The sequence below is a fragment of the Electrona antarctica genome, assembly GCF_951216825.1.
Source record: "Electrona antarctica genome assembly, chromosome: 22".
In the NCBI taxonomy this organism is placed as follows: domain Eukaryota; kingdom Metazoa; phylum Chordata; class Actinopteri; order Myctophiformes; family Myctophidae; genus Electrona; species Electrona antarctica.
Genome location: NC_136805.1, coordinates 19,683,955 through 19,696,685, shown reverse-complemented (window position 1 = coordinate 19,696,685; position 12,731 = coordinate 19,683,955). Strand labels below are relative to the sequence as shown.

The following is a 12,731-nucleotide window of genomic DNA, read 5'->3' as shown; positions in this document are numbered from 1 at the left end:
AGGATGGTCCTATAGGAGAACTAAAACACACCTGCTTGGCAGTAACCTATTTGTCATTGTATAGGTATCTCTCTGTTTGTTTCAGATATTTTCTTCACTGTTCTGTCCAGTAGAGCAAAAACACTATTTTCATATTTTGATACGGCTCCCTGCAGAGACTCCATTGGGATTTTAAAGATTGCAAATCATTCTTGCATAATGCAAATGGGCCAGACTGCAAGATTGCTTGCAGGATCTCAATTTTAGACTTTTAGAGAAGAATGGCAGCTTTTACAAATTCCCTCTCATTCCCGCTTTGAGCTTGTAGATCGGCTATTTTCACTACTTCTTAATTATATATAGTTTTTATTAATGGAATTTCTTAGATTTGTTTGTTTTAAAAAAATATACAATTTGTTTTATCTAAAAAATATATATATGTTTTTTTATGTAGAAAACCTAGTATAGGTTGAAGATGAATGTCTGCCTGTATTTTTCACATCTGCTCTTTATAGAGCCACCAGGAGGCCGACTTATGTAAAACACATTTTTTGCTATTACTCCTTCAGATTTTATCCAAATTTCACGCTAATCGGTACACATGATTTCTATAGTCATGTGATCCAGACGGGTCTGTTTGATTTCTCATATTCCATCCTGATTGGCTAAGATTGGCTTCCAAAGTTTACAGGAGTGGCCCGTTTTGTACAAAATGCTGCAAAACATGAACGCAGCGTCCGATTGCGTTGACACTGCACGCATATTCCCACTAGACTTTTTTAAACGTTCCTATCCTGGTGGAGACCTGTGCCCAGAGGGGGTTGTATTTTCTTATCCTTATTTCTATTGTATTTCATTGAAGCACATTGAGTCTGCGCTTGTCGTGTGAAATGGGCTACTGTATATAAATATACTTGACTTGACTTGACATACTTTTGTAAATTAGTCTCCCAGCCTGCAAATGGATATTGTTTCTCTTCGTCCCAAATACATATTTTATCATCCCCAGATGCCTAGTCTTGCATGCTTAGACACCTCTTGCGAGATCATTAAGTAATGTATAAACTTGCGAACAGTCACATGACGGTATTTAACAATTTAGGAGGGCAATGTTGGAAGGACTCTCACACACCATATGCCAGTTGCAATTCAAAGGAGCTTTATTGGCATGAGAAAACATATGTTTACATTGACAAAGTGTCAAAATATAAGACAGTAAATACAGTTGGAGGGGGTACAGCATTGTAAGAGCTATGTCACATTGCGTCGTTATGTACATAGCTCCATAAAGGGAGATGGGTTCAAGGATGGAGTCTAATATCATGCACCAAATTTTCATCACCATTGAATGAATTATCACTATCATTATTTCAATTTGTATTATTCAATATCAAATATTTTTCTACGGTACAATGGTAGAATTTGTGTTAAAATGTGAATGTGAAATTCTTTATTCATTTCAAATGCCTTTCAAATGCCTTTAATTAGTTATGTTAACTTTATGAACTAAATACAAATACATTGGACATAAAAAAGACAATAACATTTTAATACTACTCATTAAGCTACTAATTTAGACTGAAGTAATTCAAGTGGGTCATGTATCATCAGTGAATCCAAGTATGGATTCACCATCAGTATTCGGATATTAACCTGAGTTAACCTGAGTTAAAGTTAACTCATTCGCTGAGTTGGCAGTGCCCGGGATCAAACCCATGAACTTGTTGTGCAAAGGCAGGAGCTCTATACCGACTGAGCTACCAGGACACAAAAACAGATTTCATTTTAAACTTGAAAGCTACAGAGAAATGGCATTCACAGTCAGGGCCGGATTTAGCCAGCCCCACTCAGGTGGGCAGACAGAATTGTAAGGGGGGGCGACTCCGCCGGCACGGGTGGGGTGTCAAACCCACATTGGGTGGGCAGGACGCATGTTTTGCCCTGCTCACCGGCCCTGTTCACAGTGCATCTGCAAGCTGGAAACAGCGTTTAGCTTTCTAAACTAACAGGTAGTTAACATCTGCAGCCATAGAGAACACAACATCCTTACAGAGTCAGAGGCACAAATTGAATCGCTGTGCAATGCTCGAATAACAAAGCCATAAAAATTGCAATAAACAGCTGCAGCAATATATCATCAATAATGCAACAGCAACACAATCATAAATAAATATTCCTACCCTTAGAAGTTTTTCTTTGTTGTTTAAGTTTTCAACTTAATGAGACTGGTAAAATTCAAGTTGTGCACAATATCACTTTCAATAGACAGTAGACACCAGAGAAAGGTGATTCAGTTACTTTTGGCCCATCTATTTTTAAGTGTTCCCAGTTTTGAAAAAGAATACTCCCTGCTGGCATTGATTACATGCAAAGTCATAAATAGTACTATAGAGTGCTAGATCAACATTTGGAAACACTGTCACAGGCTGTTGTTTTCTTACACTTGCAAGTTGCAGCAGCAGTGAACTTGCTGAGGTGTCCTTGTTTTCTTTCTCTGATTTGTAAATCTGCGTCCTCAAACCTTTCTCCCAGATTACCTACATGTTGTTGCACATGTTACACAAAAAGACATTCTTTAGTTTATCCATCTTTAAAAAAAACAAAAAAAACACAGGCAATTGCCGAAAAACACATCAGTCTGCAAGCTCCTTAAAGGACCACTTCACCACTTTTCAACATCTCTTCATATAATTGGTCCACACTAATGTTCATGATAAAACACCACCATTTTTGTCCTACTCTCTGTGTCTCATAGGAGGGCTTTGGGCAGTTCGGACACCCGTCCACCAGTGACATCATCATTAGGCAGATTTTTTTTAAAGATTTGTTTTAAAATATATTTAGATTTTTATTATCGTGAGAACGATGGCTTCAACATTTGCATTGCAAATTTTCAGGAAAAGAAAGCCTGCCGTTTCTATTAGCTTGGATTCACCATCGATGATGTCTCTGGTGGACGGGTTTCTGAACTGCCCACAGCCTTCCTAACTGAGTAGGAAAAAATGGTGGTATTTTATCATGAACATTAGTTAGGACCAGTTTCAGAAGTGGTCCTTTAAGAGTTTGGTTTGAGACAACTTTTGCGACTCTTGAATTGGGACTTCATTCTAACCCAGTGCTTTTATTGCGAGTGTGCTGACCATCTATTTTATGAAAGACCTTTTCAAAGTCTCTATCACAAGGCTAATCTGTTTAATGTGTGCTTGCAGGCCACATATAAACAACACTGACATGTTACCTACACTGGCCTCTTATTGTCACAGCACACGGTTGCAGGTGTAAACAAATTGGGTGAAATGCTTGGCTTCTGTAGTTATTATCAATGCCCATGTATTGTAAAATAACAGACTGACAAAGTGACTCTTGAATCACTTAGAATGGCCTAAACTTGACAAAACACCCATCAGGTGACACATCTCAGAATGAACGTGAGCTACATTTTTATCCGACTGTTTATTTCTGTGGAGGCCCTGCTCCCATGAATTCAATACATTCTATACATGGTGTTGTTGATGAGAGATGATGCTGTTCGCTTGCTGGCATTGCCATATTTTTCTTTATGTACTAAAGAATGAATTTAAATCGCTGCCTGTGCCTGAATGGATCAAACTCTAACATCCAGAACACTAACATTCCCACAATCAGGTTGCCTACTAATGTCATACACCACAACCTAAAAGCCCTGTGCAATGCTCAGCGCATACATAAATCCTCTAATAGGGACGGACCTCTATTCAATTAAAAGTGGGCCCTCTATAATGACCGGGGGCGACGTTGACACAAGTAGTTATAAGCCGATCTTCATACAAGCCCCGAGGGCGGTGTTTACTAAGATACCCCGTTACTCGCCCCTGTCTTTATACTTCCGTATATGGAACAAATGGTAACGGCATGTGTGGGGCCGCTAGAACCGGACGGGTCGCCCGGAGGCAACCGTGGTGCAGATAAGTGTGTTTTCCCGGGCTTGTAGATCTGTGCTTTTCGGCTAAAAACGGCCATTGCTCCGGAACGGTGTGTTGCCCCGAGGCTGCGGAGGGCTCTACGGTCATCATTGGTGTCGGAGAGGAAAAGTGGAAAATGTTGGCGGGCTGGCAGGTCTGGGGCCATCTCCCCCGCTGCTAATCCCCCCCTGGCCCTGTAGGTGGGACTGGTACCGTCTGGTATCCAGGAAGGGAGGTCGTCTGGATGGGTCCCAGAGCGGCGCGTTCTCGTTTCTGCTGGAAATGACCAGTGAGTGACCATCTGTAACCTTCATACAGTACTTGGTTTCAATAAATGAACCCCGTACATTTTACTAGGTGTGTGTGTGTGTGTGTGTGTGTGTGTGTGTGTGTGTGTGTGTGTGTGTGTGTGTGTGTGTGTGTGTGTGTGTGTGTGTGTGTGTGTGTGTGTGTGTGTGTGTGTGTGTGTGGCTGCACAAACAATGACATTTGGTGGTCAACAAACACTATTTCCGTACTCGGACAGACACGTACAGGGACATGCATACATAGGGACACACATAGCTTGTCTGTAGGAGTGGCTAGCACCACTCAAAAATAAAAGCAACCATTCTCTTGGCACAGTCTCGCCATTTCGAAGCATACTTATTTACATGCACATCGACGGTGGGTGCTGAGCCAATTAAACTAATATGAAAAGAGGTAGAGGTAAAAAGTTGAAATATGGAGATATCTGTAAGATCTCTACACGACGTGACTGGTGAATGTTTAACAAAGCTATTTTGTGTGAAAGTAGGAGAATGAAGGAATAGCCAACACACAAGAAATGTCCTTTTGGCTTTTCACATGGTTTATTTACCTCTGATGGACAACGGACGCGTTTCGGCCTAGGAGGGAGATGAAGTCCACCCCACCCCGCCTGATGTGAGCAGTCACTGCACAGTGGTTTGTGATGAAAACCAGGCAACAAAGTCATGTGCCAAAATATGTCTCGTCAGAGTGTTTCCTCAGGACCAAAGAGACAAGGCGATCAAGGTGTATGCTGTGATTGACGACCAGAGCAACCACTCACTTGCCAGGTCACAGCTGTTCGACTCATTCAACATCCAGAGTCAACCGTGCCCACTGCCCATAATCACTGAGAACCTGCTCCGGGCTCTCTGGCATGTCTGGACGGAAAGCAGAGGGGCTTTACATCGAACCAGTGAATGGAGGATATGTATTGCACTACCAGTGCTGATCGAATGCGATCAGATACCCAACAACAGGTGTGAGATACCCACACCTGATGTGGCTCTCCACAATCCTCATCTTGCAGCCATAGCGAAACACATTCCTGAGATTGACCCAAGAGCAGATATCCTCCTGTTGCTGGAGAGAGATGTCATACAAGCACACAAGGTCAGACAGCAGATTGACGGCTCCCTTCGCTCAGAGACTCGACCTGGGCTGGGTCTGTACGTCTGTCATTGATTCATCATGCAAGAATAAAAACTAAAACACAGTTTTGGTGTGTGCGATCGACTCATTACCTTTATTTCTATAATGTGATTTGAACGGGTAATGTAATGGCAGCTTTTGATATTACTATTAGTAAGTAAACATCATCAGGAAGAAGCCGGACTCAACCATCAGGATTCGAACTCCATTCTTTTATTGTATATGTCATCACACCAGAGAGAGACTAGTGTCTCCCTCCAGAGCTTCCCCAAGCACTCTCCCACACACATGTCCCACACATATTTTATACTTTCAGCAGTGTACAGAGTTTCAGGAGTAACAAGAGATGGTCCTGCCTTAAATGGACTCTATTCTATAGTTAACTCACACAGTTTGAAATAGGTTTACATGAGTCAGCAGTCTCTAATGAGTTGGTCAGTGAAGAACAGGTGGTAATTAGAGTGTTAAGTATCATCTACTAGTAGGCTACATTCAATTAATCAATACCATAGTGTTTATATGCATTTTTGCCACTACATTCCATCCTATTTCTCGTTGTAACTGAAAACCTCAGTTACATGAACACCAGAAAATACATATAATAACATTAGAATCATAATTCACTGGGATACAATCATGAACAAATTCAACTATATTGTTAGGTACATGTGTGATGACAGTGACAAACAGCATTGCGCATATGCTATCAGTCACCCAGTCCCACACGGTGTAGTCAACAATAATTATTTGGTTAAATAGACAACATTTACAGTATAATTGCACCTCCAACATATCTAAAACTCACTGGACATTTTGGCATATTTTTGATAATGCTATGCTTTTTGACATCTGTTAAACAATGAACCTATTGGTCTTAATATAAGACTACGTTTTGTTTTTTTCAATGGAACTATCTTGGCCCTGTGACTGTTTTAGACTCATACTGGTCTTGACATAAAAGTCCTGATTTGAGAATTCCTCACAGCAAATAAAACATAAAACATTAAAAACTGTAAATAGAATTAAACATAATTAAATAATTAACATGACTTCAAATATTTCAATGTTCCAATAAACTTTAAACACTCAAAAACACTAAAAAATGAAATAGAATTAAATTGAATTAGAATGATAAAAATGAAATAGAATGAAATAGAATTAGAATGATTAAAATGAAATAGAATGAAATAGAATTAGAATGATTCAAATGAAATAGAATTAAATTGAATTAGAATGATAAAAATGATAAAAATGAATTACACTCAAAAATGAAATAGAATTAAATAGAATTAGAATGATTAAAATGAAATAGAATTAAATAGAATTAGAATGATAAAAATTAAATAGAATTAAATAGAATTAGAATGATAAAAATTAAATAAAATATATATACATGTTCCAATATCACTCTGGCTGTTTGTTTTCACACCCAGATAAAATAAATTAAAGTAGAATACCAATGGACAGCTTGTATAATACCAGTGAACTGTTCCTAGGCTAATTCCTATACTATTTTTAATTTGTTCCCCAACATTCTCTCTCTCACAGACACACACAAATACCCTTGCACCTCTGACCCCCCTTCCCCCCTGCCAGCTGAGCAAGGGAGAGAGGCTGATCCCTGTACCTGTGTGGACATTCATATTTGTATGGAAGTGGATTCCAATATTGAATTAATAAAATAAGAATCTAATATTCCCAATAAATATCCCCTTCTCCCCCCCTTAGTTTGTGAGTAACTTTCACAGAATAATGGTTAGATGAATAGTCCTGCAGAAACCATCATCAAACCCATTTAGAAAGCCGCACACAAACTAAGAGCTAAAACATGTACAGTATACTCAAGGTGAGGTTTAATCCCTATTAATACTATCTCCATCAGTTCAACATTTTCTGCAATATATTACTCGATAACCTAAAGCCTACGGGTTACTTTAACTTTATTTTTTATATATCATCACGTGGAATTTGCTTTCGCATTTCGTTACATGGAAATAAAAATAAGTACTTGCCACATGGCATTTTTTCCTCACGTGGTGCGTTTAGAACCGAGACTTACTTAACATCTATACCTAGTAATAGCAGAATAATGGACAGGAGACAAAGTAATATTGGACATCCAACCTTGTGGAAAAGCCATCATAAATGTTTTGGTATTTGGTAATGTTCAGTATTTTGGTCTGTCTCACCCACACACACAAGCACACACAGGCGACCTCTGTGAACCCTGCCACCCCAGACAGATGAGTCAATTTGTTTATCTATTTAGTGTATGTGTGTGGATATACAGGTTCCAATAACAACTTACTCACATTTTCTGACGTTATTCTCCTAATTTAGGCCTATTTTAACTAACAATTAAACAACATTTGTATTATTAATTAGAATATAATTTTGGGATTGGATTTCACTGTGATATTTAAGGAAGTTATCTAAAATAGTCATATGATCACTATTAACCTATTTTTTTTTTTAGAAATGACAATGAATAGAACTTACTGTATAAAGCAAATCAAACCGTTTAGGACATAAGGACATGAACCTTCATGGATCCCACTCTGCATGTCATGGATTGGTGCATGTTGTATGAACACTGTCACCTGGTCCATATTGCTATGGGGTCCATGGAGCCTGATGTGGGGCCATGCAGTGGATGTGGTCTACCCCGTTGTGGATCGTAGGCCGCTGCATTGCCACCTGGCTCATAGTTGCATGGAACAGGCCCTGTCCCATACTGGTCTGCTCTGTCATATGGGTCACTGTTTCCTCTTTGTCTTTGTTTCCATTTACGGCTCCTGATACTCCTATGTGACTGATGATTTTGTTGTTGTCGCTGTTCTCCCTGTGGCTGGTGCAGGTTCTCATAGAACATCAGCTGTGCTGTCTCCAATTTCTTCTTTTTCATGAAGTCCTGTGAGAGTGCGTTCCTCTCAGCATGCAATGCGTGACCCCACACCTCAGTCAAAGGTCGGGTTTCCCAGCCAATACAAGAAGTCATAACACACTTGTAGATAGCAGGGAGCAAGCCATTGATCAAGGACGCTTTTAACAAGTCATTGAAAGCGGGGTTGTCTAGTGGCACACCACAGTGCTTCTGAAAACAGTTCTCCAGTCTATTCCTGTAGGTGTCACAGGTTTCATCAGGCCATTGCTTAGTGCTGTGAATTTTTGGCCAATCAGTGGGTACTGGAAATGCTGCTTTGATGCTGTCAAAAAGACCACCGTGATTCAGCAGCTGTCCAGTGACAATGTGATTTTGTGCTCCATTCACATCAAAATGTTCCCTGAGATGTAGCCACTTTAATCCAAAGACTTTGAGAAATACAGATTCGAGCATTCTTGCCGATGGCTCATACATCTCAATCAAGTCTAACACAGCTGCACACCAGCGCTCCACGTTGACTTTGTGGTCTGGAAAGTCCTTCATGATGTCTTTCAGTTCATCAGGTGTCCAGCGTTGCTGCACATGTACTGTTGCAGAATATGTGTCTATTTCTGAGTGCTGTGCCCCAGTCCCCCGATGAGGATGAGGTTCTGGATATGGAATGAATGGAAATAGCTTCCTTGGACAAAGTGTCGCCGTGACAACTGCTCCCCCCTGTCCTTGATTGTTTTTGAGGGGTTCAGGTTGTTCATGGTTGTTGCTGTTGTCTGCGGACTGTTCCTTGGGTGTAGTAACAGTCAGTTGTGTGTCTCCGCTGTGGTTTGGCTCCTTCTGCCTCATATTGTTGTAGTCATCAGGCGTAGTGTTGGCTTGTAGATCTGCTAATTTCACCACAAATCTGTCAAGTTGCTCTCGCAATAGCATCACTTCTTTCTGTTGGTTGTTGAGTTGTTGTTGCATATTTCTGTCAAGTTGTTCTTGCAGGTCATTGATTTGTCGCTCCACAAGTTGTTCTCGCAATAGCGTCATTTCTTTCTGTTGCTCCTTGAGTTCTCGCAGTAACGTCACTTCTTTCTGTTGGTCCTTGAGTTCTCGCAGTAACGTCACTTCTTTCTCCTGTTGGTCATTGAGTTCTCGCTTCAACTTCTTTCTGCTTTGTTTCGCTCCCATCTTAAGATTCTTTTTGATCAAGTATCCATCTATGGTGAAGATGAAATAATGACCCTGCTCGCAGCGCCAAAATTGTAATGGCAGCTTTTGATATTACTATTAGTAAGTAAACATCATCAGGAAGAAGCCGGACTCAACCATCAGGATTCGAACTCCATTCTTTTATTGTATATGTCATCACACCAGAGAGAGACTAGTGTCTCCCTCCAGAGCTTCCCCAAGCACTCTCCCACACACATGTCCCACACATATTTTATACTTTCAGCAGTGTACAGAGTTTCAGGAGTAACAAGAGATGGTCCTGCCTTAAATGGACTCTATTCTATAGTTAACTCACACAGTTTGAAATAGGTTTACATGAGTCAGCAGTCTCTAATGAGTTGGTCAGTGAAGAACAGGTGGTAATTAGAGTGTTAAGTATCATCTACTAGTAGGCTACATTCAATTAATCAATACCATAGTGTTTATATGCATTTTTGCCACTACAGTAACGCACCATAAGTCAGAGCGTGGTGGTCACAAGAAAAGTTATCTCTTGTTGTGAACACCCATCCCAGAGCCGATGGGAAGGTGCGCAAGGTGGAGCTGAAAGTGATATCGCAGGGTACTGTAAAGAGTTTTCTTAGGCCTATTTCAGAGGTCTTTCTTCTGTTGCCACAAGAAGCTTAAAGTGAAAGAAACTTTACAAGTATGTTTCATTTGATTTAAGTGGCGTCAAGGACGCCTGTCACGCCATGGCGGGGAGTGTTCTGCCCTCAGGGCAGATTTATTAGTAAAACAGTGACAGGTATTGACTAACCTCGCGTCACCAGGCTTTCCACCTCGGAGGAAAAGGTATTGACAGGTTATGTGTAGCACTACTTACAGTACATAACCTAAGCAGGTGCAGCTAAAACACTAATCAACACAGGTGCTGTTACTTTAGCAGAGACTGGGCAGAAGCTACATGTTGCTTTTAGAGTGTACACACGTTTTTATTGTCTCGTGATGAGATTTTTCATTCTTATTTCTTTGAGTTCTTTCGATGCAATGTCTGTAAGTAAGATTCATGCTTGTGCATTATGTTGTATGTTAAATAGGCAATGTTCCAATGTATGAGCATATCAGTGATTGTATGTTTATATCATTCCAGTTTTCACTCCATTTTCACCTGTAGGCCTATACAAATAAAAGGAGCAAGAGGCTAATCCTGACCCTTGTGAAAGAGCTTTGGCTACTGTCAAGTTTGATATCGGGCATCCTAACTGGGATGCGTCGTCGTTGAACAAAAATAATCAGGGTACTTGTAGAGTGGGGTAAACTGGCACAAATGTGTGAGATCTAATGACGTTCCTTGTGAGCGTCACATTTCCACAATTAATTGACATCAAATGTCTCGTTTTCACCCAGTAATTTGGAGTTAGAGGTTAACCTCTGAAATTTAGAAAATAATCACACCATCACCATGCTTGTCCCCCCTCCCCCCTCTCCTCCCATATCTCTACTCTGCAGATAATGTTTACAGAAGGTGCCTAACCAATGGAACCTGGGCTCTGAAGGGGAACTACTCCATGTGTCGAGCCATATTACATGAAGAGGTAAAGGAACTGTTCTCTCAATATCTCTCCCTCTTCCTCTATCCTTGCCTTCTTCTCATCTGTTGCTGTTTAACAACTTGAACCCCTGCATGAGCATTCCTATTCTGTGGGGAACATTTGCCTGGAAAATCTATAAGCCCCACAATGCATCCTGTTGCATTTGGAGCTTGCAGATCGGCTATTTTTTGCAAAGAGATTTAATGGGTAGAGGGATGTATGACGACAAGACAATTGCTACTAGCCACCTGGGGCTTATAGTTCCTCTGGCCACAAGTTGATGGTTTGAATTTGAAATACATTCATTGTAGAGAAGAGAGTGGAAAAAAGATGGTACACGCCAGAGAGGCTCTCTCCTAAGGCCCGATTTAGACTGCAGTCACATGATGTCAAATCCGATTCAAACTCAAATCTGATCTTTTGGCCCGTCCCGTTAGTCCGAACATGCATTAAGGTTGGTGAACATGCACTGCTCCCGTGCTTGCGGTTATGTTTAGGTTAGGGTTAGAGATAGGGATAGTAATTTCGGAACAATGAACCTTCTGACTAATGACACGGCACCCCGTTTGCAAGTGACCAGATCCGATCTGTGCGTTCAGACTGATTTTAGCAACTCAACCCAAAGCCGCCTGCAATGTCAACTGTGTGTGTGTGTGTGTGTGTGTGTGTGTGTGTGTGTGTGTGTGTGTGTGTGTACAGTATATGAGCGTATGTCTGTGCCCATGGGAATACATATTTGGGCATTTGAACGTTATTGCATGTGGCCTCGGAACCCTAAAGAAAAATCCAGCAGGAAGGAAATAGTCACTGGTCATCAAAATTGCTTTTTTTAAATGTTTTTTGCCTTTATTTTATTTATTTATGGAGGGACAGACAGTAGGCTGACAGGAAATGGGGAGAGAGATGGGGGGAAGACATGCAGTAAAGGCCGTCGGGATCGGGAGTCGAACCCGCAGCACACTGCCAGACTGGATTGCCAGCCAAGGTGCCTGGACCACTGAGCCATGGCCCAGGCCTAAATTGCTTATTTTGAACAACACACTAGTGTATGTGTAGGCCGTGGCTAGGTGCTTTTAAGCTGCGAGGCATGGCATTTACACACACACACACACACACACACACACACACACACACGCGCACACACAGGGCACACACAGGGCACACACATTTAGGGCAGCTGTAGCTTAGTCTTTAGCTGCGCCTCCTGGCCTCGGTCTGTGTCGAAGTGTCCCTGAGCAAGACACTTAACACCTAACTGCTCTTCACCGAGCATGAGCATCAGGCACACGTGCGTACACACACACACACACACACACACACACACACACACACACACACACACACACACACACACACACACACACACACACACACACACTCTCTCTCCCTGACCCTCTGTGCTCAACTTTAAAGGCCCCTGTGTCTTTTTCTGAAAACATATTTATTTTTTGCTGTGCAGTTAACTGCACAGCAAAGTTAACTTGTTGACTTGTTGAACTGCTGTGTCACCTAAGTTCAGGTAAACACTATTAGCTGTTACATTGAGAATTCAGTGCCATTTAGCTCTATCCACTAACGTAGATCTTAGGTTGCAAGGTTCAAGGTTCAAGGTTAGCTTTATTGTCCTTTGCAGGAAATTGGTTTGCAGCCAGATCATAGTAAAAAAATACACACAACAACAACATTCAATACAAGACTAAGATCTAAGAACAGGGCACTAGAGACAGAGAATTCATGACATTC

The 12,731-nt window shown here is 41.1% G+C and overlaps 1 protein-coding gene across 1 annotated transcript in view; it reads left to right on the top strand.

Moving 5' to 3' along the window:
• The window catches only part of crhr1 (corticotropin releasing hormone receptor 1), a 107,863-nt gene that overhangs the window by 37,245 nt on the left and 57,887 nt on the right, over positions 1-12,731 (top strand). The window contains exon 4 of the mRNA XM_079491951.1: positions 10,906-10,991. Coding sequence (XP_079348077.1) covers positions 10,906-10,991 — 86 coding nt within the window. The remainder of the gene's footprint in view (positions 1-10,905; positions 10,992-12,731) is intronic.